This window comes from Myiozetetes cayanensis, unplaced genomic scaffold (genome assembly GCF_022539395.1).
Source record: "Myiozetetes cayanensis isolate MyiCay16 unplaced genomic scaffold, myiCay2020 scf12, whole genome shotgun sequence".
Classification (NCBI taxonomy): Eukaryota; Metazoa; Chordata; class Aves; order Passeriformes; family Tyrannidae; genus Myiozetetes; species Myiozetetes cayanensis.
The window spans coordinates 28,105,402-28,130,471 of NW_026086826.1; the positions used below are offsets into that span (position 1 = coordinate 28,105,402).

At 44.4% G+C, this 25,070-nt stretch overlaps 1 protein-coding gene across 7 annotated transcripts in view; it reads left to right on the forward strand.

The window, feature by feature from the left end:
* RC3H1 (ring finger and CCCH-type domains 1) overlaps positions 1-25,070 on the forward strand; it is a 60,984-nt gene that overhangs the window by 13,236 nt on the left and 22,678 nt on the right. For 3 of the 7 annotated variants that reach the window (XM_050307369.1, XM_050307376.1, XM_050307375.1), the window contains exons 2-9: positions 8,863-9,231; positions 16,182-16,302; positions 17,504-17,743; positions 18,636-18,811; positions 19,628-19,828; positions 20,927-21,059; positions 23,160-23,278; positions 24,877-24,989. In XM_050307369.1, the coding sequence (XP_050163326.1) occupies positions 9,001-9,231; positions 16,182-16,302; positions 17,504-17,743; positions 18,636-18,811; positions 19,628-19,828; positions 20,927-21,059; positions 23,160-23,278; positions 24,877-24,989 (1,334 nt within the window). In that variant the 5' untranslated portion in view covers positions 8,863-9,000. Of the gene's footprint in view, positions 1-3,268; positions 3,491-4,626; positions 4,925-4,963; positions 5,129-8,862; positions 9,232-16,181; positions 16,303-17,503; positions 17,744-18,635; positions 18,812-19,627; positions 19,829-20,926; positions 21,060-23,159; positions 23,279-24,876; positions 24,990-25,070 lie in introns of those variants that run through there. The other 4 variants (XM_050307370.1, XM_050307371.1, XM_050307373.1 and 1 more) reach the window with 4 other exon arrangements.

Below are 25,070 nucleotides of genomic sequence, written 5' to 3' on the forward strand. Positions count from 1 at the left end.
AGAGGAGCTGAACTCTTGAAGCTGATCTAGTTTAATAATTCTGTCTCAAAACCTTTGAGAGAATGGTGAAACAGAATTCTAACAGAATAATTATGATAGGGTCACAGAAGGGTGAAAAACTTCCCTTGTCATTGTGTACTCCTGGTATGATAAAATGTCTGTGCCACCAAACCAGGTGCTCCATTGCCTTTTGTAATAACATTGCAATAGTGTAGAGATTGTTTTGTACACAGCATAGAACAAGATAACCTAAAACGTAATATGTTTTAAATGAACTCATGAATTAAACAGGCAGACAAACAACTACATCGGTAGTTTTGTTTAAAAATTCATTAGTTTTTGCTGGTCTTGGATGGCTTTCTGTTTTTATTAAAAGATCTTTTGATGTTTAAGTGCAGTCTTCCAAAATAAATTGCTTTGAAGGTAAATAGAATAACTGAAGCTTTATTAGAGACTGCTTATGTAAACAGTTATGAACATGAAGCTCTGACATCTATTTTTAAAATGGAGGCAGTGTCTGAGTGACAAGAAAACTTCCTCCAAATCAGAGAAATTAAAAGGGAGGGGAAAAAATCCCACTGTAAATTAGAGAATTTCTGAGACAGTTTTCAAATGGGCACCGAAAATACCTGTTTTGTGAGCACTTGTGGAGTTCTCTATAAAACTGGATTTTACACTTACCTTTTGCACTTTCAGTAACTCCTTGCAATAGAAGCTTCCTCTTGCCTATGCTGGGCAGTAGCATTTATATTCACTTAACGCTGCTCTTACAGTGTATTCCAGCATTTCCTTGCTATTGCACCTGGAATTTTCAACACAGGAGGTTTGGGCTTTTGAAATCTGCCAGGTAGTTTGAAGACAAACAAAAACACGTTTAGGAGAATGCCAAGTGTAATGCAAACTCTTGAATGTAACAGGAAGGAGGCAGGGAGGGAGTTCAGACTCTTACTGGGTTCTTGCCTTGTAAATTTATCCAGTAAATATTTTCAGTAGTATTTTCACAATACACTACAACCCCCCCCAGTTTCTGGATTATTTTTTCTTTTCAGAGGGAGTATTTATTTTACAAAAGTTTGCTGGGGAGAGGGTGTGTGGGATAAGTAGTAAAGGCTGTACTGGAGGTGGAGAGCTTTCTCAGAGGTTTTCTGAGCAGTGTCTCCAGACAGACTCTGGCTCTGCCCTGCTCTGTCCCACTGTCTGTCGCTGCAGTGCTGCTGTTATTGTAGTGTCAGCCCCACCAGGGCACAGTTATTGCTGCTGAGTCAGGCTGGAGAGAAGCTGCTCCTGGAGAGTGTGGGTGGCAAGCAGCACTTTGTACCTCTTTGTTAGGTTGTTTCTTTAATGCTTTCATTGAATTGTGCTGGGTCTGAAATGATTCATGTCTACAAAATTATAAAGGCATTGCAGTGGCTACAAGACCTTCCCCTCTCCACTTCCTTAGTTGACTTTGTATCTACCAGATGCCTTTAGTAGGAGTTGTCAGGTAACTGTAGTTTATCTGTGCTTGGAAAAGAACGCTGCTGGCCTTGGTGATTTCCATCTGTAATACCGTTTCTCACTAGCAGATGCCAATCTTACTATGGCTGTGATGCCTCAGATCACTAAAGGGCATATGGAAAATAAGTGTTTGCAGTCCCCAGAGCTCTACCCACTTCCCAGTGCTTCCTCTTCCTGAAATCTGCTGCTTGGAGTTTTATTTCAGGTGAACTGTTTGTGTGGCTGATTGCTTGCCTTGTTTCAGGTAAAACAAGGCACTGGTTGTGTAATTGCTGTCCACCCACATTTCTGCCTACCTGTGTTTATTAATAAAGATCTATGTTTAGAGCTTCAACCGGGACAACTGCAACCAGTTCAGCTGGAATATCTTAGAAAGGAATGAGTGAGGAAGAGTAGTGACTCCTCTAGCTGGCAGCAGTAGGTAATGTGTGTCTGTACCCTTGAATCTGATGACTTTTACAAGCTTGTCCTCTTTATCTTTGCCATGGCTTCTTTCAAACCTGCCTGCTCTGGGAAAAGCAAATTGTTTGGTTGCCTCCTTGACAACAGAATTGAGAGCTCTTTGAGGATCTGACCAGTTGAACCAAGGCCTGTGTTCTGAAAACTGCTATGGATGTTTGAAATGCCTTCTGCCTTTCTTCTGTTCATGTTTAGCTCTTCCTCAGTTTTTTTCTTAATCCTGGTTGAATCAATGTGTTAATGTCATAGTCATTTGCATTGACAAATGCAAGAACCCTTAACTTGAAATGAAAGGAAGGTGTTGTAGAGATACTTGTCAGCTATTAACTCCCTGGATTTAATCACCTGTGGGCTTGGCCCAGTCTTTCATGACTGGTAGAAGGAATTTTCTAGGTGATAGATAACAAAACCATTCACTAGTAGGTGTTGGTTGTTCCCCTTTCTTTTAAATAAGCTGTAAGGGTTGTATAATATCAATCAGAAATGATGAAGTAAGTCCTTTATCTTCCCTGAAAATTTACTGTTTGATCCACATGCAGGTTTTATGTTCTGGAGGGAATGAGCAGGAAGTTTAAGCTTCCTCTGCACATACATGTGTAGAGCAATGTATGTGTGTATTTTAGTTTATGTATATATTTTAATGTTCATGACCCTAGTGGTGCAAGACCAGTGACTGCATGTTGGATGAGAATAAGAGGTCAAGAAAATTATATATTTGGGTTCAAAAATTATGTATGAGGTTTCATTCCATGTTTTTTCAGTGAAACACTGGATAAATAACTTTATTCAACAGTTTTCTGTTGGGCAGTAAGACATGAGCTCTTGCCTCATCACAGGATGTTGTGGAGCTTAAATCATTGTAAATTGCTTTTAGAGCCCCTGTTGGGGAAGTACTGAGGTAGAGTTGTGATGTTGGTAGTTTCGTTGTTTGTTTTCCTTACTTTCTTACAAGGCAGGAAATTTCAAATAAGGAATAACATCTTGTCCTCAACTGGCCCCATTTTCATAACATACGTCACAGACTACCAAGGAAGACTTTTGCATGAAATTACATAAACTTCCTTTGTTTTTTGCTGTCAAAATAAAAATTACAGAGAAGAAAAGCAAGTAGATCTTCAATCTGATTTAACTGAGCTTCAGTGAGTTTGGGAGAGAATTTTGATGGTGTTCACGATTTTAGCTTTGCTTTTCTGTCTCTTTAAAAAAGAGAAAAAAAAAAAAAGAGATTACTTGTCCAGGCAGTGCAGCCCACTGGTGTTTGTGTAGCTGCGAGAGAAGGGTGGGAAGGTGTGTGACACAGAGCTGCAGGTTTTGGTGCGGGGTGGGAATGTTGTGCTGGAGCTCGGCTCTGGGCGGTGCTGGGAGCAGGGCAGGCATGCGCCGGGCAGGAATGAGGAAGCGAAGCACTCGCTGCCACTCAGGGTGTGCACGGACCTTTCAGAGAGCAAACAGGAGGGGAAAGGAACCCGCGATCGGTCACAAAGACTCGCCTGGGCTTATCGTAGCTGTTGTTCATGGAGCTTCCCAGGCACAGGTAAGAAGGTTTTTTTTTTCTTTTACCCACTCTTCTCTGATCAGGCCTGGACTTCCCCTCTCTTTGGTTTTATTTCAGAGTTTTCTTCTGTGGAACTGGATATGGAAAACACAGCAAGTGTGATTTATCCCTTTCTGTGAACTGTGAAGTTGGCAGTACAGTGTGTTTATATAACAAGCCATTACTTTTGACTGGGCAGGGTTTCCCATGGGTTGTCAGGTCAGTTCTTCCATAAAATTAAATTCAAGACTTTTTAAAGTCGGGGAAAAGAAGAAAGATACTTAACTGTCCTCAGTAATGCTGTTGATTACGACGAGCACACTGGAGTAGAAAACAGAAAGGTTCTTTGAAACACTGGCAACAATCTGTCTGTTTGGCACTAGGCAAGTATGGAGGGGTTCATCTGGTGCCTGGAGCTGCTGTGGGTCTCTGGTGATCCTTATGAGTTAGGAATTGTGTTGCTGTTGTCTGTTAATTTAATTTAGGCTGTTGATCTATTTTTAATCTCAAAGTGTCAGAGGGGTTTTGAAATAGTTAATGTGTCACAGAACCAGTCTCACAGGAGAGAGAACTGCGTGTGGTTACTTTTCAGCAATGTGCAAATTCTAACCGAGGAGTAAGAGTCTTCAAAAGAATTAATGAAACGGTGTTTTCTTTATTAGATTAAATAATAGATTAGCCAAGAGCTGTATTTGCGTGAGCAGATCGGTTGGCAGGCCTGAGTTTGTTTTGGCACCGAGGAGCTGCTGTAGTGTTAAGCTTAGCACTAAATAGGCTTTACTTGTGTTCAGTGGTAACTGCAACAGGAAGCTCTGCTTGCTTTAGCTCTGAGTAAGACTCAGCAAAAATGAAACGGCTTCAGGACTAAAAGAACAGCAGGCAATAAAAATGGTTATTCAGACTTTTGGTCAAGAAGGCAGTGACGCTGCTCGGACAAGAAGAGCTGAACGAAATGCTGTGGGGAATAAGTCAAAGCCAGGAGCAGGTAACGCTCCTGTTCCCTCTGAAAGGGCAGAAGCTGAGCCGAGGGTGCCCCTGAGGTGTGCTGAGTCATCTGCATCGACTGGGCATGACTTACCAGGGCTGCTGGGGAGAGCAGGGAGGGCTCTGCGCTGACAGGGCAGCACGTGATGGGGCTGTGCCCAGTGCCGTGTTGGTGAGAGAACCCAAACCCGGGCAGGGCTGGCACCTGCCCCGAGGGACTCCTCGCACGGACGGGGATTTTTACTGGGAGCACGGGAGTTTTCCTCTGTGTCATCCTGGGCGAAACTTGATGCCAGTGGATGTGGGTACAAAGTGTTCTGCGTTTTACAAACAGCTCTTTGTCACGAGTTGAATCTGCAAAGCTCTCCCTGGCGACGTGTGGAAGGCTCTGGTGGCCGCAGACATAACACAGCGTGGACAGGAGGCTGCGTTCCCCCTCTGCATTGTAGAGTAAGGAATGGGATGAAGCGTTGGGAAGCTGTCCTGGTGGTTTGTGGAATGATCCTGCCTTTTCTCTGAAGCACTGGCGGGGTCCCAGAGGAGACGGGTCACTGATCTGATTACAGCGTGACATTTCCAGTCTTGGTTGAAGGATGGAATTTCAAGGATTTTGGGGGGGCTGGGAGGCCCAGAAAAGAGCAGGAATTTTTCCAGGTGATTCTGGCTGTGGATAAAACAGCTTATGCAGGGCTAAGCAGGAGGACAAGGCTTACATACTGGTATTTTATATTTTCATACTCAGAAATAACAAAATCAGTCTGTCTCTGGTCTGGTGTAGTAGCCTGTGTCCTGGAGTATCTTCATGCTTAATTACACCTTTGTGTTTTCCAGTTTATGTACTGTGATGGACCTTTTTAGTTTTGTGTTTTCTTGGGGTTTGACATATCTTTATTTTCTCCAGTCACCCACAAAGAAGTGTGTGTAGTTACATGTTTGAAGCATTAGAAGGTATCAGGTGTGAAATAGTGAGTTGAGGTGGGTTAAAAATTTCATAATATTTTGGGAAGTGGAGCCTTATTTAAATGGTTATTTCTTTTATAAATGTTTGCATTCTTTGCATTTTTCTGACCTCTGGCATAATGCTGGAGAGAAACGTTTTTAAAAACAAACAAACTGTACCATGAAAGTGAATCTGCTTTTCCTACCTTATCTGTACAGGGAAGTGTTCTCCTTCTGTGGTTGATGGCTCTAACAGCTGACTGTGGTAATGAAACTGTCTTCTTTCCACGGTTTGATTGCCATCTCTAATGTCTCCTGTTTAAAGGAGCTCTTTGAAGTTACAGACTGTTTTTTTCCCCCACTTATTTCCAAGGTCGTAGCAAGTCCCAAGCCTTGTGACAAGGCACACACCTCTGCCAGCCTCTCTTCTGAACGTGTCTACCCCATCTGGGTGCTCTGTGCCTAGGAGAATTTTGTTGTATCTCAGCACTTGGCTCTGCTTCCCTGTGTGAAGGCTGAGGATCCAGCAGGAAAGCAGGACCATATATGTGGAAAGCTGTGGCGGCGGCAGCAGCAGCAGGGCTTGGCTTGGTGCCAGCCTGTGTTGCCTGCGGCTGGAGAATCCTCCGTCCCTGTGATGCCATTCCTGCCTTCCGTGGGAGCAGAGGAATTCCACAGTTCTGTGCTGATCTGCCGGGGAGATTTATTAGCAGTGCAGGGTTTGTTGCTCCAACAGCTCTACTTTTCTCCTGTGGGGAAGAGGTTGGCTGTATCCTGCCGGTTAGCCATCTGTTCCAGCAGCCAGGCTGTGCTGGAGTAGTGACTTCCCGAGGCTTCTCCTAGCCCTGTGCTCTGTTGTCAGTGCTGTCTGTGACCTTCCTTTGCCAGGGAGGCACCAGGACACATCCACAGGCACTGTGGAGTCTCTGAGAGCTCTGATTATGTGTAAGCTTTGCTTCCCTTGTTCCCCCCAGCCTTTTGGGACCTGCCTTGAGGTGGGATCAGGGATGCCACTAATTACTCCCTCCCTCCCTCGACTCCCCAGACTTCTCTTTCAACTTGATTTTGTAAATAAATATGACCTATTTCATTATGCCAGAGCTGCAGGTAGGAACGGCAGGTCTCTGTTTACTGGGGTTTTTAAATTAGTGAACTCATATTAAGGTTGTGTTGAACTCCTTTGTTCCAGTTCAGAGCCTGGGATGTTGGAGTCTCCCTGTCCACGTCTGCCTTGTATTCCTGATGGTACAGCTTCATGTTAGCTGCTGCTTTTAAATCTCCTCAGTTAGCAAGAAACTGTTCTAAATGCTTGGACAATAATCTGTGTTTCACATAGGCTGTTCAGTTCATTTCTGAATTGCAGATGAGCCTGGGAAATTGCTGGTAGATATTCTAATAGCAGTGTGGCCTAAAGGAAGCAATATGATTCAGCTCCCAGGTTTTGAACCTCAGGTGCTATTTCATAACACCAGGTTTATCAAGCTGTGTTCTGCTCTCTGCAGAAGGACTTCTGTGGAGTTTCCAGGTAATTTCTCTTGCAGATTTGGTTTACAAAGAGTGATTCTGGCTGGAATACTTGATACCACAGTTTACTTAAAATATAAGGAAGCAAGAGAAAGCTTGGAAATAAATTTCCTGGATGTTTTAGTGAGTTAGTTCAGTGAAATAAGTGTATGAAAGATTTCACTTGGGTTGGGGATACAAGTAATGGAAATGATCTGCCTGCCTGCTGACAAGATGAAAAAAATGAGTGCTTTGCTATTAAAGAGGTGATTTGGAGGGGGAACCCTGAACAACCTTGACATCTCTGGTTGTGCAATGGTGGTGGGGGGTTAACCACATGCAGTGCCTCTCCTTGGGCCACTCTGCCTGGAGAATATTGATCTCTTATTGATCCCTTTTTGGCTGGGCATCTGGGGTTGTACACTGTCTTTTGAAGAGAGAAGTGATTTTTTTTTTTTCCCATAGAATCAGGAAGTATCCTGAGCTGGAAGGGACACACATGGATCATCTGAGTCCAACTCCCTTTCATTAGCTTTAAAACTAAGCTTTAATGTTTGATGAAACGTGGCTAAAAGCTTAACCAGTAACTCTTCGTTGTTTGCCTTGGCAAAATGATGTTAATGGTGAACAACATTGCACTAAATTCTTGAAAAAATGCCTGAGGCTTTTCAGTCTCTGTTTTAGCATTAGATGGGTTTTTTTGGTGCTGTTTTAGAACGCTTTGATTCTCAATTGCACGAGTCCTAATTTGAAGTTTCTCTCTTTGCCTTTAGAATTGAGATTTTAATTGAAATTGTGAGGTGGTTTTTTAAGCTAAGATTTGATGAAAGGTTGCTCTTTTGCTTCCGTGAGAACTTTCTATCAGAACAGATATTAGCAAGCAAGTGCACACTCAGGGGTTTGAAACTGGAGTGTGGGAAAGAGAAACTGCCACATCTGGGTGTTTGGGGTGAGGGGTTTTGTTGTTGTTTAGATGCTAGATTTAGAAAAATTGGTTGTAAATCATTGTCCTGCCTTCTCTTTTTTTTTTCCCCGACTCCACTGTTGATAGAAAGTAGACCAGACATCAGAAATAATTTTATTACCAGTTATCTTTTTGATAATGATTGTTTTCATACCCCTTCATCCATTTGTTCTTTTATATTTCTCCTCACATGAGTTCTGCCTTTTTTTTTTTTCTGTCCCAAAGGGATGTCTTTTCTTCCATTGCCTCATAATTAGTGACACTTGATCCTCTTAGTACTTTGATTTGAAAGTGCCAAGTGATAAAGACCTCCCAGGTTCTCCTCTATTGTAGTTTGTGTGATTTCTCAATACATTAAAGATGTTGCTTTCTCTGTCAATATAATCTCTAGGTAGGTGGGGAATGATGTCAGTTGGGGTCAGAAAAGGGTCCTTGAGACATTCTGGAAGTGTTTCTTCCCTCTGGAGCCTGGGACAGCTCCCACCTTTGCAGAGTCATTGTGTGCCAATCCAGAGCCCACGGGACTGGGAAGAAAGCTTGCTTGTGATAAAAGCTTTGTCTAAGCAAAATTATTTAAAGCTCACAATGAATACCATGAAAAAAATTGATTTAGTGCAATAAGGACACCAGCCTTTCAAAAAGAGTCCTTTTTATTCAAATCTTGTTGATATTAATTGGCTCATTTATGAAAGAAAAAGAGAACATAAAACTGTAAAGCTAATTAGCCTTATAACGTTAATGAGAGAGTTATCTGTTGCTTATTTTTTTTAAGCTGTAGAACAGCAGAAATGGTTTAAAGTGGCTTTTCCAGTGCCAGAGAGTAGCTGGAATCAAAGCAGGTCATGACTCAGTCCTGTGTTTAGTGTCAGGACTGCAGTCCCCGTTCAGCTGCACCTTGACAAGTGCTATTTCCTGAGCACAAAGGGTCTCCCGTGCCTGCTCCGGTACAGAATGCTCACTGCGTGTTTCTGCTTCCTTCTAGGTTATGTTTCACACTATGTGCTGACTGTCTGTACTTACAGAAGATATTTAAAAACAAACAGACTTTTTTTTCCCAAGATTTTGATTCCAGTGGAATCTGCGCTTTAGATTTTTGTCTCGTCAATTAACTCCTGAAGCGATGCCTGTACAAGCTCCACAATGGACGGATTTTCTCTCCTGCCCCATTTGCACACAGACTTTCGACGAAACCATCCGCAAGCCCATCAGCTTGGGTTGTGGCCACACCGTCTGCAAGATGTGCCTCAACAAGCTCCACCGTAAGGCATGTCCCTTCGACCAGACCACTATCAACACAGACATCGAGCTCCTCCCCGTCAACTCGGCCCTGCTGCAGCTCGTGGGTGCTCAGGTAACAGCGCTCTGCTTTGCTTCGAACCCCGGGTTTGTGTTGTTCGATTAACGGTAATGGGGTGTGAAGTGCTCATCTGCCTCTTTTGGAAATGTCTGCAAAAGTTGCAGAGGTGCCTGGAACAGTAGTTTAGGTCTTGATTCTGCTGGTTGCTGACTGTGAGTTTTGTTACATCCAATTCAGTGTGACCGTGGGCTGTGGCAGAATGGGTTTGTTCTGTTCCCTTCCTTCTTCCCTTATCTAGCCGTGCTCTGCAGAAAGGATGAGCTGGATCGGTGAGCTTATTTTGTGGGAAGCCATTCTTCTCTTGTAGGTTATGTGCCTTACTGTACTCACCCTACAAGACCCGTGTCCAATTGTCCCAAAAGCAGGATGGAAGTGTTAAGGGAAGTGTGGCAGACCCCTCTGGGAGCAGCTTTTATACAGCCTTATGTTTAATTTGAAACTGTGCACCAGAAATGCAGCTTCCTGAGCTGACACGGTGCTCTAAATCCACGTAGGTGGATGGGGGCAGCCTGCCCAAGACTCCCCTTCTTGCTGGAACACTGGTGAGGTCAGCTGAAGGGGTGATCTGATGGGGACGAGTGTCCTGGTGCTGATGACTGGCCCAGGAGAGGGGCAGGGGTGTGTGGAAAGCAGGATCACCCTGTTGAATTGCAGCACGGACCTCAATTGGCATAAGCTTATCGTGGTTAGATCACTGGTAGCTTCCTGTGACCCACACACACCTGCCAAGGCTGGGCAGGATTGGGGACCTGGGAGAGGAGGGACAATCGTGTCTAAGGTAGGGATGAGGAGTGAAAATGTAAATGGGGACGGTTACCATGCAGGGGTTATTGTTTTGGGTTGTTCTGCTTCCATGTGTGGGCTCAGCAGAGTTGAAAGCAGCAGGAAATTCAGTGAGATCCATAGTCCAGGGAAAAGGAAAGAATTTTGTGGAGGAGAGAAAGATGCTCTTATGTTGCTTTTTATTAGGTATTGGGACCTACAGATCCAACCATGTTTTTGCCTCTTCTTAGTTCATCAAGTAATGTGGCTAATTTGGTGTTGTTTTTCTGTGGTGTGTGGCACAGAAGTTATTTTAGAAGCTTAAAATGCACTGGTGTTTCTGGCTGTGGTGGGTGACTCATCCTGCTCTGCAGGAGAAGGCAGTGAGGCTGTGCACTCCCATTGCTGTGATATGCCACCATCTTTGAAGAGCTTCCAAGCACTGTGAGATCTGTGGGTGATGCCATAAATAAATATTGTCATTCTCTCTCTCCCTTATATCCCCTTCCTTCCTCTTTGGCCTTTCTGGAATAGTTCCAGCTATACCCAAATGTCCCCACTTGTGATAAATAAATGTCTTGCATTTTTTCGGTTGGTTTGTGTGCATTTGTTAATGCTTCTCACAAAGCTGTGTGATAAACTTGATCTTTGCCTGAATTACAATTTGCATAAAAACAAGATCCTCTGGAATGGAATGGAAAACCACTCTACCTCTGTATGGGTAACTGAGAATTTTATTCTGGTTTTGCCAGTTACGGCCAGCCAGAGTTTTCCCACCCGTGTGTGTGAGGAATGGAGAAGGAAGAGAGGCTTTACAGTATGGTTTGTCTTGAGACTCTGGGTTCTGGCTTTGAACTGATGACAGCATTTCGTGCTCCTTTTTACATCTCAGAATTTCATGTGATCAGGACTCACAGGACCTTGTTCCCTGATGACCTGCAAGCTGCAACGCCACCAAAAGAGACAATATTCCCACGCCCCTCATTTACCACTCACTGCTTCATGTTTGCTGCTCCCAGCAATTCTGGATCTTAGCTGGGTGTTTATTACTGACAAACTTGCCCCTGAAGAGAAGTTTGCACCACCTTCCCAGCCAGCTCCTAATTCCAACATGTGAATGAAATCAGTGTTCAGTACAACTCACCCTCCTTTCTCTTCCCTGCCCCTTCTTGGCAGCTCTTGGGGTGTTTAGCAGACTATGGAGTACTAGAAAATAAGTACACTGTTTCACTGTGGAGGACAGGGAAACAATTGCTACTTCCCACTAGGCTCTCTAAGGCCAGTTTTTAAATCTTCTTAGAGAAAAGGGCTTGGTTAACGACAAAAAAAAAAAAAAAAAGGTACTTTAGTGGAACTAGTAATTTTGAACTATGTCCTGTTTGAGAACGTGAGTTCTCTTTGGTACATAGCAACAAAAATGGTCTGTGAGCAGCAATCCAGCTTTCAGAGCATGAGTGGTATCGACCTCAGTTGAAACCAAGCCCATTTTCTTGTTCCACTTCACGGTTTAGTTTCAAGAGTGTCTTTGTGTCATTAGTGTCCCTTAATCTCCGACAAACAGCTGTACACCTTAACCTGAGTCCATGGAGACATGTAATACCTTGGTTTTGAACTATAAATTCCAAAAAACCCAGGTTTCATTTTAGAAGGAAATTCAGTACAGCACAATTAAAGCTTTTATCTGTGAGGGGGAAGAACAGTTTGTTCTTTTCCCTTTGGGGAGACTTGTGAGAAGTTCACACTTTTATATGTGTTAAGTGCTTTTTTGCTGGAGGCAGAGGAGGAGACCGGGCTGTTTAAAGAAACAAATCTATTCTGCTGTGACTGGCAGCAGTTCTGGGATTCCAGGGCAAGTCACTTGGGCACAATGGGTGAAATAAGCAGGGCTATACTTCGGGGGAAAACGTGCTAAATTTGTCACACAGTCTCCCAGGGAAGCAGTAACCTATTTCTCTGACAATAGCATTCTCTCTCTGGGTCGGTTTTGCCACTTTTCTGGTGAGAAGAGTTGCTTTCTTACTTGAATTACTGACTCTTTCTCAGTTTTCCCTCTCCCCACCCCTTTCCAGAAGTGAAACCAGTTGCCCGGGTTGTAGCCACCCTTGATGTGAAAATTAACTGTTGGAGGGACCCAGGTTTCTGCCTGCTCCCCTACAGAGAGTTACATGTCAGCAGTGCTTACAGGGGCTGCTTGGGGAGGCAGTGGCCATGGAATGATTTGGGTTGGAAGGGACATTAAAACCCCTCTCATTCCACCCCCTGCCATGGGCAGGGACACCTTCCTCTGGAGCAGGTTGCTCCAAGCCCTGTCCAAGCTGGCCTTGGACAGCAGAGGGCTGGGGGATCCCACAACCCCTCCAGTTGGGTGATTCAACCCCACCAGTTTAGATAAATTCAGCCGTGCAAGATGAGGGAGGAGGAGGGATTGTAGGGGGAAGATGAGAATTATTATTCCTGGGAAATAGCTGAGCCCTAAGCAGAGCTAAGCATATTGTGAGGGAAGGGAGGCACAAGGGCTTGGACACAAACCAGCAAGGCACTCCTGGGATACTTTGCTTCTTACACTTCTTGGGGAAAGAAATCCCTTCAGCCTGTTTCTGTGGGAATGAGCTTTTGAATTTTAGCTATTCCAGCATCCATGAGTGTTACTCACTGCATGCAGCTATTTCAAGCATTCCCCTGGCCAGTGTTTTGGAGGTGCATAATCATGGATCTGTCATCTAAACTCTTCCCTCGTGCTTTTTCAACCCATGAAGCAGCAGCGTGCACGTTCCAAACAGGTGACACAGAGTGGCAGAAATGCCTGTGGTGCTTTAATTTCTTTCATAGTCTCCTGTTGGACACGACAGATACATTGGGCAATGGAATCACACTGTACATGATGAGAGAATGGGTGGAGTGATCTTAACTCACAGCCCTTTCAAAAGGGGAAGATTGCAATTGCAGAGCTATTAGAGGCAGGTTTGATCATTTTTTATTGTAACTTTTGGTGAAATGAAGTGCCTCAAAAGAGGAATTATCTGTGAAGAAGTTGTCCTTAATGTAAACCTTTGAGGAACTGAAGACAGTAGGCTTTTGGGGTTTGTTTGGTTTTTTGTTTTGGTTTTTTTGGGGCGCAGGAAGCAAATCCTCCATTCGCAGGGAGGAGGGAGAATATCAGGAGAGTTTTCAAACCAGACAAAAAGGGGTTTGGTCTGTTGAACATGTTCTCATTCTGTGCAATTAGATGTCTAATGGTAATTACTGACAACTCAAGCTGACATCCTTCATCAAATTGCAGTTAAATCACCTATTCCAAGTCACTGCCTGCCATGAGGTGATGATGCTTTAGCATTCTTTTCCGGTCCCCTTCCGCATGTCGTCATAAGCTGCCTCTTCCCACAGCCACAGGCCAAGCTGATGGGCAGCATTCCACTGCCGGGATCCTGGCAGGCATTGCCAAGGCAGATGCAAAACCCTCACAAATCTAAAGCAATTAAACATCTGAGATCATTTTTGCTGTCTCGCTCTCGTCCCCCCTGGGAGGTGTCGCTTACATGATGTGAATGCATTTGCAGTGAGAACTGTGATAAGGGTGTGGTGTCTGAGAGAGTGGAATATGGAATGAGCATGAAAATAATGAACTCACTCTGCAGGGCATGTATTCTAGGGCTCTTGAGAGAGGTTGTAAACAGCAGTGACCATGGGGTCATTCTCCATGCATGCTATTTAAAGGACATTTTGTTAAGGGGAAGTGAAAATGCTTTGGAGTTGAATTATTCTCAGTTGTCCCTCAGCAATTTCACAGCAGAGCCAAAATTAAAATTCACATTTCCTGTGACTTTTATGAATCACGTCTTTACAGTTTTTCTCTCGGGAGATGCTGTTCTTACAATCATTCTAACACTAAAATATTAAAATAAGTCTTGCGAGTGCACAGAACAGAACCAGCAAAAGGAAAATTATTAGTGAATTTTATTGTGAGGTGCATTTGCAAGAGTGAAGGTGAAGCGTGTGTGTGTAGAAATAAAGGCAGGTAGTGTTGAACAGCTTGATGAAGTCCTGGAGGTTTTTCTCTGCCAGCTCTTCCCTGGGGGAGGGGGAAGCTCTGTGTTAGTTGCCTTGACAGCCCCTGTGTCTCGCTGGTGGCTGAGCTGTGTCTGGCATTCCAAACAGCGCTCTCAGTGTGTGCTAAACCCCCTTCCATTCAGGGCCAAAGCCGGGGCTCAACAGGCTTCCTGTCCCACGTCTGTCCCCAGCCCCCTTTGTCTCACTGTGTTCTGAGCTGTCACCGGTGTGGGTGGAATGGCTGCAGGAATGAGGAGGGATCGGCACAAAATCTGTGCCAGCAATAACTAAGGCAGAGGCGGGGCGGGCTCTGTCTGGGCACTCGTGGTGAGGTGTCCTTTGATCATGGGTTCTGCTGGGTGATGGCCCAGGCAGGGGCAGACGCTAAAATGGCTCTGAAAGGGAGCTGTGCAGTATTCTGTCAACATGCAAGTAAATATTGAAGGTGTTAATGTGTGTTTCCCACATCCCAGGAGACCAGTCTGTTGTGACTGTTAGGTCTGACCACTGTAAGATCCAGTTGTGAAGTCTCTTTTTGCTGAAAGCTTTCTTGCTTATAGATATATGAAACCCCTCAAACCCCAAAAACCAAAACACCCCAAACAAACCCTGTCTCAAAATTAAAACCAGAAAGCCCAGAACATGACAAGGTAACTGCAGTCAGTGAAAAGGCCAATTGTTGTCTCAGCTTTGGTTTTCCCTTGAATGGGAGTGAAAGAGGCTGTGCCTCATCCAGGCTATCTTGATTATGTTAGTTGGGGTGGTACCAACTGTCTTAATTGCAGCTGATATTTTGCACTCTCAGACTACTTTTGTTGCATGCTGTAAAAGCCAGAGTTAGGTAGATAGTAACTTTTTATTTTGCTTTGTGTGTCTGATGAGTAACAGCAGAGGTTGCGTAGGAGAAGTCTGATTGTGTGGTTGAAACATTACTGTCTATTAAAATAGATAGGAAAGCTCCTGTCCCTGTTGGTGATGGCAACTGTATCTGTATGTCTGTGTGTATATATATATATACACACACACACATTTTGTACATATTCCCTGCTTTTATTCAGTGCTGCTATAACACTGCCCTTCCCAGGGCTGGGTTGCACGTGAAGGTGGGTGGGTTTGTGGCTGTATTTAACTGAGGCATTAAAGGCTTGTGCTTTTAGATTGAGGGCCTGAGTTGGTCCTTGTAAGCAGCTATGTGGGATTAGCAGGCTGTTATTGCCACTGGGACAGGGATTGACTCGGAAATAGAAGTGGGAGATCTGTTTGTGCTTCCCCAGCGTCTGCAAAACGTGCTTGTGTTTAGTCTTGTGAGAAATTCCAGTTCTCTGGGCTGTCATGTTGGGCTGACTGCTGAACAGTGATGTTGAGAATGTTAGTGCAGTGCTATACTGCAGGCTGAATTTTCTTGAAACTTTTAAGAATTTACCTGGAGGAAGGCAATAACAAAATCATAACTTGGGCAAGGGGTGGTCCAAATCCCTTTGAAAAGTCCTGATTTCTGGTGAATGTCTGGATGAAGACATTTAACATGAAAAAAAACCCCAAACACAGATGTCAGGGGTGTTTCACATGCACTACATAGGATAACTTGGTCTTGCTTCTTGTTAATTTGGTGTAGTCAGAATATGTTCCAAGGGTGTCATAGTGTATTTGTTGCTAAATCTCTTTCTCCTGCTAATCTAAGTAGCTGTAATTTATCCCTGGATGATTTTAGAGCTGTGAGGCCCTAGATACAAATCAGTACTTACCAGCAGACCAGGGTTCTTCTGATTTTTTTTATTTTTTTTTCCCCTCAGAGTTTTTTTGGCCAGCCAGCCTTGGGGGTGTTTCACTTTGTGTTATTTTAGCCAAAGTTTTGTAGTTATAGGAAGTGCCATGTTAAGCCTTCTGCTTCTAGTTCCTGTCAGCCACTAAATAAAGGAAGTCTACTAAACAGAAATTCTGTCTTTTTGTTTTCATTTTCACTGGGGCTTTTTATGCTGTTTGTTCAGTAAACAAGCTGAAAAATTGATTATTAATACAGGAAAAACACAGAAGGGGAATGAAACAGGAACTGCTTCATAGTAACAAGTGTTTGTAAACATGACTGTCACTTGTTTATGCATATTCATGTAGATGTCCATGTCATCTCTCTCCAGGTTCCTGAGCAGCAGCCGATTACTCTATGCAGTGGAGCTGAAGACACCAAGCATTATGAGGAGGGCAAGAAATGTGTGGAGGAACTGGCATTGTACCTCAAACCACTCAGCAGTGCCAGAGGTAGTTCCTGCATTGCTTCCTTGGACAGTGAGAGCGGGAAACAAATAAGATGCAAAAGAAACTATCCAATTGATTAGTTAGTCTGTTTGAAAAATGAATATAAACCTAGTTTAGAAACAAACTGAAGCAGGTTTCCTAAACATTAAGGTTATGTTTTCATGGTGGGGGTGGGGGTGTGGAATTGTGGAAGGTGTCAAAAGTAATTCTGAGAAAAGGCTGAGCTATTTGGCCATGATATAGTGAGCTGAGACAAACTCTGTAAATTGCTTTGGCCTCTGCAGACTAAGTAAAAATAGACTTTTTTCAGTTCTGCTTTGTGACAGCTGTAGTAATTCAGCTTGTCTGTAGAGGAGGAATAAACTGAAATGAGAAAGTTACTGCATATAGGCTGTATAATAGAAATTACAATACTCTGTTTATACAGGATCTTACACAGGAGCTGTATCAGTCTGAGTAACTCTAAGCCTGCCATCAGCAGCGTGGATTTTATCAGTACCAGTGTGCTGGCCTTGGGCAGTCTGTCAGCCCGAGGAGTGCAGTTGAGCGTCCTGGCCATCAGGTTTTCAGGAATGAGTTTTTACAGGAAGTTGTGTCAGTCCTTTCTGCCCAGCCCAGTGTGACAGCAGCATCACTCTGGGTAGCAGTGGCCCAGTGACCAAGCCCTGGCTGTGCCACAAACTCGGCATGGCAGCCGTTTGTCGAGCGAGTCACTCGTTCCTTTACCCCGGATTAGGTGGCTCCCAGCACTTTGTGAATCAGAGGTTTTGCACCCCAAGCAGTTCAGGACTCGTGTGTAAGCTCAGTTTGGCTGGGCCAAAGCAGTGGAGGTACCAGATGGAGGCAGGAAACCAGATGTCTTGTGAAAACAAACCAATGTCCCAGTGATGCCTGGAGCCCATGAATAAGGGATGAACTGAGTGTGGGACAAACTACAACCATGGGGAGAGGATTATCAGAGGTTCCACCTTCTTAGGGAGCCAGATAGTCAATCTCAAGACTTAAACCTGTGGGGAAGCTGACTCCCAGGAGACTGCTTTTAATGCCAACTGAGACAAGCTGGCAGAAATAAACCTCTGATACTCCTTGTGCAGCGAGTGCTCTGTTTGACAGAGTGGACATCAGCTTTGCACTGGACAGCGCAGCCACTGAAGGCTGAGGAAATAGGAGGTAGTTTATTGCTGTGTTTCGCTTTGTTTTGAAGGTGTGGGTCTCAACAGTACCACTCAGAGCGTGCTGAGTCGTCCCATGCAGAGGAAACTTGTGACACTGGTGCACTGCCAGCTGGTGGAGGAGGAGGGGCGGATCAGAGCCATGCGAGCGGCGCGGTCGCTGGGCGAGAGAACGGTCACAGAGCTCATCCTGCAGCACCAGAACCCCCAGCAGCTCTCTTCCAACCTCTGGGCTGCAGTGAGGGCCAGGGGCTGCCAGTTCCTGGGGCCAGGTGAGTGACACGGCCCTGCCACTGCCATTTCCTTGCATTTTTAGTGCTTTTACAAGTCTTGTGTGAAATTCAGAATAATGGGTGTCCTTGTCATAAGATAAAGAGAAGTAGTTTCTCTCTTGCTATTTCTTGAAGAAGTAAGACCTTTCTAGAAAAAATAAGTTTACTGGAAGAGGCTGGACTTGGCTTCTTTGCCTTCTTCTTGTGTGTAATAAACATACAAACCAGTTGGGGGGATAGATTTGTTACAGTTATGTGTACACGTTTTTAAAAAGTTATGTACTTGGAAATTAAATTCCTTTGCTTAGAATACTAGAAAACAAAACAAAACAATTCTGCTTAAAAAAACCTCCCGAAGTTTCATTATGGAAAATACAGGCTTCACTTGTTGAGTCTTTAAATATGCAGCCAATTTCTTAAACTAGAAATAGTGATACTTTTCCCCACTGAAACAGATTAAGAAGGGCTGACTTTGAGATGCTCACGTTGGTACCATTCCAGGGAAGAGAGAGCTTTGTTACCAGGCAAAACAGAGGTGCTGCTGCACCTGAGTTATTTGTGTGGGCAGTCATTGCTCTTTTACCTACACGGGAATGAACCTTGTCCTTCCTCAACCTGTCAGCATTTTCTGCTGGGGTAGGGGTGGCACAGAGATAATCCACTTGGAAAGCTCTTACCTTTATAGTGAGGAGGTGTACAGACAGGAACAAAGAAGTCCTCCTATCAGATAGTACCCAAAATAGATGAAATAATAATAATTCAATGTGGGTTTGTGTGTGTGCTGGGGGAGTTTGTAGCTGGTCTCCCACCTGCAGGGAACCAAGAGATTGTGCAGAAATCTTTCTTGGGCTTCTGTCATCCTTTGTCTCTTCATGTTTCTCCCCACCCTCAGCGATGCAAGAGGAGGCTTTAAAGCTGGTCCTGCTGGCTCTGGAAGATGGATCTGCTCTGTCACGAAAGGTCTTGGTTCTCTTTGTGGTGCAGAGGCTGGAGCCCCGATTCCCTCAGGCTTCCAAAACTAGCATTGGGCACGTTGTCCAGCTCCTCTACAGGGCCTCCTGCTTCAAGGTATGAAGAAGGCTCTGCCTGGAGATTTCATAATGCTGTGAAAACTGTTGGTTTGCGCTTCGGAGTTTCCTCGTCCTGTAACATTAAATGTGCCTAAAAAACGTGTAGTTAAAGAAAGAATTGCTCATTAAATCTCATGTGTGTTGGGAGAGTTCTTTGTACAGCTGTGATGGCAGCATAGGCTGGAAGTGCAGCTTGGAGCTGCAAAGCTAGGATTTTGTGCAGTCTGATCGATGCACAGTTCCAAAACCTGGATGTAAGCCAGCATTCTTATCTCCTTGAAGTGGCTTAAAGCTGGAAAACCCCTGGTTCTTGTTAATTCACTGGTGATGTGGTCACAAACAAGGAAATAGGAGCCTCTTGGACATTAGAGTTGTATGAAGAGAACTTAAGCTGCCTAGTGTACTTTATTTAATGATCCTTTAGTAGGTGTTCAACCTAAATGTCATTCACCTTTGCTAAATGAGGGGCAAAATGCTTTTGTTTTCCTAATTGTAGCCTCAGACAAAATTCCGAAATGCAGATCTCCTTGATCAGAGAAGTGAGGTGTGGGTGCTGTAAAGTCTGTTAGGAAGTGTGACGCTTTCACCAGGTCAGAGTCCGACTAAGTGATGTTTTCTATCCATTTCAGAGTGGTTCATCTCTTCATAGAGTGTATTATTTTAGTAGAAGCTGATGTTCACTGCATATTGTCATACTCGAGTTTAGTTTGGGAGGAAGGCCTTAGCTGCTGACTGAAGAGGTCACTTGTCCTGGGCCTCACATAATCTCTGGCTCATCCTGCTTCATTGCCTTTGTCCCGTTTGTCCCCGCTAGGTGACAAAGCGAGACGAGGATTCCTCCCTGATGCAGCTGAAGGAGGAGTTCCGGACATATGAGGCCCTGCGGCGGGAGCACGACTCGCAGATCGTGCAGATAGCCATGGAGGCGGGGCTGCGCATCGCCCCCGACCAGTGGTCCTCGCTCCTCTACGGGGACCAGTCCCACAAATCCCACATGCAGAGCATCATCGACAAGGTACAGCCACCTCAGAGCAGCTCCTTGTTCCTGGTGGATTTCAGGGCTTGTGTTTACAATCTGTGCCCATCTGTACTCGCCCTGTAATCATTTGCCCTGTTATTCCAAAGCCCGTTATGCCCTAAGTAATTAGAATATGTATTTATAGCCTGATGAGTCTTCCTCCCTCTGCCATCCTGCTGTTTCTTGCTACTTTACTTCTTTCTGCAGATGGGAAAGCACAAAGTTCAGCTACACAACTGGGATGTGAGCTTTGTGAACAGCTGACAACTGGCAGTGTAGTGACAGGGGTTAATGGTCTGTGTTTCCGGGCAGGAAATTCGTGCATAAATTGGCAAACAAATCAGTCCCCTGCTCTATAGCTGAAGTGAGACACAGAGGGAGAAGCACATTTTTAAATAGAACATTTGACCTCTGGAAGTGCCCAGATCTCCTTGTGTTTAGAAGCAACGTGGGCTTTTAAATTAGGGGGACTTGCACTGTAAGTGCCTAAATTGGGTGGGAAAAACTGAATCTTGTTGAATGGTTAGGAAAGCTGTGAAACAACTGCACTGGCTGCTGTGCAGGAGAACCAACTTCAAGATCTGTCTGCTGTGTATTTATGCCTTTGCCCACTTTTTCAAGTGTTCTGCCAGACATCTGCTGAAGAACCTAGGTAGAATTCAATGGTTTTTGATAATGGAGTTGTGTGATGTGGGTAAATGGAACGTTGCTATTTTCTCCTTGAGCCATCTTGCTCTTTATTGTCTGCTGTACTCAATTTAAAGGAAGGTGCAAACCTGCTGGGGGGGGATGAAGATAATAGACTTTTCAGAAATCTAAATTGAATGGTTTCTAATATATTTTATCTGGGTGCCAGCACAGCACCGAAGAAACAGGTTTTACTGCTAGAAATAATACTAGTGTTTGTTTTGTGTGTTTAGAGCTGTGTTTTAACCTGCAGTGTCAGAGAACTGTGCGTTCTTGATAGAAAGGGCTCACTGAAATGGCTGGTGTGTAAAAGGGTTTTCCTCCAGATTTGGGAGCTTGTGGAGCAGCCTTCAGAAAGCATGAGGATTGCTTTGCCTGTAGAAAGTTAATGATGATAATTTCTTTAAGTTGCAGACCCCGGCCTCGTTTGCACAGAGTGTTCAGGAATTAACTATTGCTCTGCAGAGGACTGGAGATCCAGCGAACCTGAACCGGCTGCGACCTCACCTGGAGCTCCTGGCAAACATTGACCCCAGTCCAGGTAAGGCTGGAAAAGCTGGAACTCAGAGTTTAGCCAGGAGAAGCTTAACACTGTGGAAGGATTGAAAGCTGATCATCAAGTATAAGGAAGCATCCTGTGACTCATCAACTTAAGGTTCTTGGGTGGTATTCAAAGGCAGCCTGGAACAGCAGTGGTCTGTGTGAGGAACTGAACTATTCCAAAGCTGAAATAGCTTTCAGAGTATGGCAGGAACCATTTCACCTCCTCTGCGAGGAGGGCTCCCTTGTTTGAAGGCACTGGGTGAGCTCTCAGGAGGGTGTTCAGCACATAATCCTGTCAGGTGACACGGGGTGTGCTGGGCAGTGCTAATGTGGGGAGTGGCAGCACTCTGAGCTTCCCTCTTTTCCCTTTTTTTCCCTGTTTAAATCACATTGCAATCCAGCAGGAAGATTGAGAGAGCCACTGTGTTTAAAGCAGAGCCTGAGCTGTCACTGAGGTGCCTTTTTATCTCCAGTTCTCTACTGCAGCAAATAACTTGTTAACCAACTTGGGGAAGTCTTCAACTCACCAGATTAAGGACTTCCATTAACCTATTAAAAATTGTGTGTCTTTTTCTTTACCCTTTGTAAAGAAGTTCTTTGTATTAGTTTTTGATCTGAGATCTCCAGCCTGCAGACATTGCACTCAGGATTCTCTTGGAGGCAGCTTAAAATCCTAAGGCATCTTCTGTGGAAAGAATTTTGGATTCCACTGTAGAATTTTGATAGATGGAGTAGACAGAAGCTGGGCAAAAATCAGTCTAGACAAGAAAGATTTGTTACCTTCAGGAATTTAGTGTTTTTCTTGTTGATATATAATTCTGCAAAGGTGGGAAAGGCAGTCTGGGAAAAGGGGAAGATAGCTGAAAAGAATATAAGCTGTTGACAGAGGAGAGAAAGGTGAATATTATTGATTAAAAATCAGCAGTGCTGTGAGGGTGGACCAGTTGAGAGAGGAGAGAAGAGAAGGGACAGAACAGAGTGCTGTGGCTGAAGTTTTATTTTATACCTTTTAAAATGTGTAACATCAGTACTATGCAACAAAATGGTATGAAGGCCTAAACTATTCCTTCAGCAGATGAGAAGTCATAGTTCTGAGTTTCTGTGTGTTTAAATAAACTTCCCTTTCAAAGGAGGACCAGTTGTACTTCACAGCTGAAGGAGATGTAGTGCTCTCTTCCCAAATCTTTCATCCTGAAACAAGTGAGGGACTAAACTGTGTGTGCACTGCAGATTTGTTAACCAAAACCTGCTGAGGGAAGCAGCACCACTGAGAGCCTCACCTGGTTTCAGTAGGCAAGTCTGGTCTTGGTGGCTCTTTGCTGTGCTGTTGAGTTGCTTCCCTGCTGTTCTGTGGGCACGGTGGAAGTACCTCTGGAAGAACTGAGGCCTTGTGAGTGGAATTTAATGTCATTAATCGTGCTAAAGTCTGGAAAGGCACTTTGAGGTCCTGTGCTCTGCAGCAGAGTGTGCAGGCACAGGGTGGGAGTGTCAGCTGCTGGCACAGGTTCAAAAAATTAGAGAAGTAAATTGGCTGACAGAAACCCCCAAGTGCTCCTGTAGAATTGAGACTGCAGTTTATTCACAGTGCTGTGTGTTAGATGGGGGTCTGACACAGATCTGCCTCGTGATGCTTTTTCCAAGTGAGAGGCATCAATTCCTGTTGCTGCTCCGTGACTGTGCCTGTGGGATCAGGCCAGTGGTCAGGTATTTGTAGGGAATGGTTTTACCTGCAGGAGTCTGAACACAAAGAGGGATTTTCAGCCTCATGTTTCTCATTATATGAAGAGTTTGTACAGTGCATTTCCTCTGGAGCTCTTGTGAGATGAAAGTTCTTATTCTTATAAAAGGAAATAATTTGGCATGCTAAGAAGTCTTACTGGCTCATTTGGTGTTTTGTGCAGTTCAGTCTTGAGTCTGTAGGTCCCTGAATTCCACAAGAGGTAAATAACCCAGAATTAAGTTCCTGAATACTTTTAATCTACTGATAAAACATTTTTGCTTGTCTAGTGAAGTTATGTGATCCTGATGGTTTGTTGTTTGTGGGTTTTCTTACCTGGCTTTGGAAGTTCCCTCTGACTTTTCTTTTTCTATTCTCCAGATGCTCCACCTCCGACATGGGAACAACTGGAAAATGGACTGGTTGCTGTGAGGACTGTGGTTCATGGCTTGGTTGATTATATTCAAAATCACAGCAAAAAAGGAACAGATCAACAACAGGTAAAAGTTAAATCATGTAGGAAATGCTGACCCCTGGATTTGATTGTACCCAGTGTTTACTAATGTCATCTGGAGAGATTGGCTTGATGAGGGGCTAATTGAAAATATCACTGCTGGGTCATACTTATCAAAAAAGAAACAAGGAAGAAACCTCAAACCCCTCCCCAAAACCTGTTGAAATAGTTTGCACAGCTCACTGGGATGAAAAGAAAACATCCAACTGCAGGCTGAGGGAAATGAATAACAACCCTCCTGACTAGAGGATGGGGAAGGGATGCCAGGTGCAACTGCGATCTGTAGGATTGTCTTGGGTTTGTTTTACTGGGCCATATTTCAGCCAGCTGGCTCTGTGTTAATGAAGTTATTCTTACACCTGTGCTTAATGCTCTCACAAGTTTGAAGATTTAAGAATACTCCATGTAAAGGTGCAGTCCAAGTTCCTGAACCAAATGTTTTTGTTTCAGAAACAAAATTATGTTGGCAAATATTATGCTTGAGCTTATCTAACAGTTACCCAATCACACATGCCTTTGTTCTCATTTTGTTGGGTAGCTCGGTTGATGTAAATGGTGCTGCTGAGAGACAGAGCTGCCTGTCCCAGTCCCACTCCTCCTCCTGGAGAGCTGCTTCAGGCAGTTCAACCACGAGAAAGATGACTCTGCCAGAACCAAAAGGCAAAATGAAAGTGAATTATTTCTGCTCTTTCACCTTTCCACTGGGATCACTGGGATGGCCAATGAGCACTGCCAGCAGCAGAAGGAAAAGCAGTGGGAATGCACAAGTGGGAATCAGGGTGGGAAAAACACTGAGGGCTTTTGTTCTGGTGAGCTCCTGGCCTAGACCTGGTACAGGCTGTGCCACCTGCAAGGGAACCTGGAGCCTTCCCAGTGGAGGACTTTGAGACCCCCTCTGGCCTCGTGTCAGCCTTTATTTAGAGGGACTGGCAGATGGGTGACTGTGCAGACAGCAAGACTGCAGTAAGTTGTTGTTTCTTGGGGAACTTCACTAAGAAAAATAACAGAAGACAACCCATCCCCTGCTGCTCTGTGTAGGAGTAAGATTGCACCCTCAACTATTGAGGGAAACAATTATAGATAGTGAAGATATTTTTACTGCAAAAGGGGGTAAAAGGAAAGTTGGTGAAATTTAACTCTCATGGAGATCAAAGGATACTCAAGTGCCATTTTGAGCCAACAGAAACCAAGGAGAAAGCAACTAAATTGTCTTTATTTTCACTCTACCACAGAACTCGGTAAATATTTGGCAATTGCTGATTATCATGGTAATTTCTTCATCGTTTGTCCACTTAACTGTGTCCTGAAAGGTACAGCTGTGTTCCAGTCAGAGATTCCAGTAAAGAATTTGAATTAAAATGTTGTAGAAACCTGATAGTGAGTTAGTTATCAAAGCATCTGCTCTTGAATCTGTTGGATACACAAGTATCTATCTGCTCCAGACATTTATTTGACATCAGATGCTGCTGAAACATTTGAATGGAAGGAATCATCACCAGGCCTTGGCCAAGAGGGTTCCCTCAGCTCTTGGTTGAGTGCCCTGGGAAGCTGAGGTGTCTCACCTGGTCTCTTTGCCCTTGGCAGCCCCCTCAGCACAGCAAGTACAAGACGTACATGTGCCGGGACATGAAGCAGAGAGGAGGATGTCCCCGGGGGGCCAGCTGCACCTTTGCACACTCCCAGGAGGAGCTGGAAAAGTAAGTGTACCTCTGCTGGCAGAAACCAGTCCAATCTGGGCTCCAGCTTACCTGTGAGAGTTACTGATCCTGTCTAGGAAT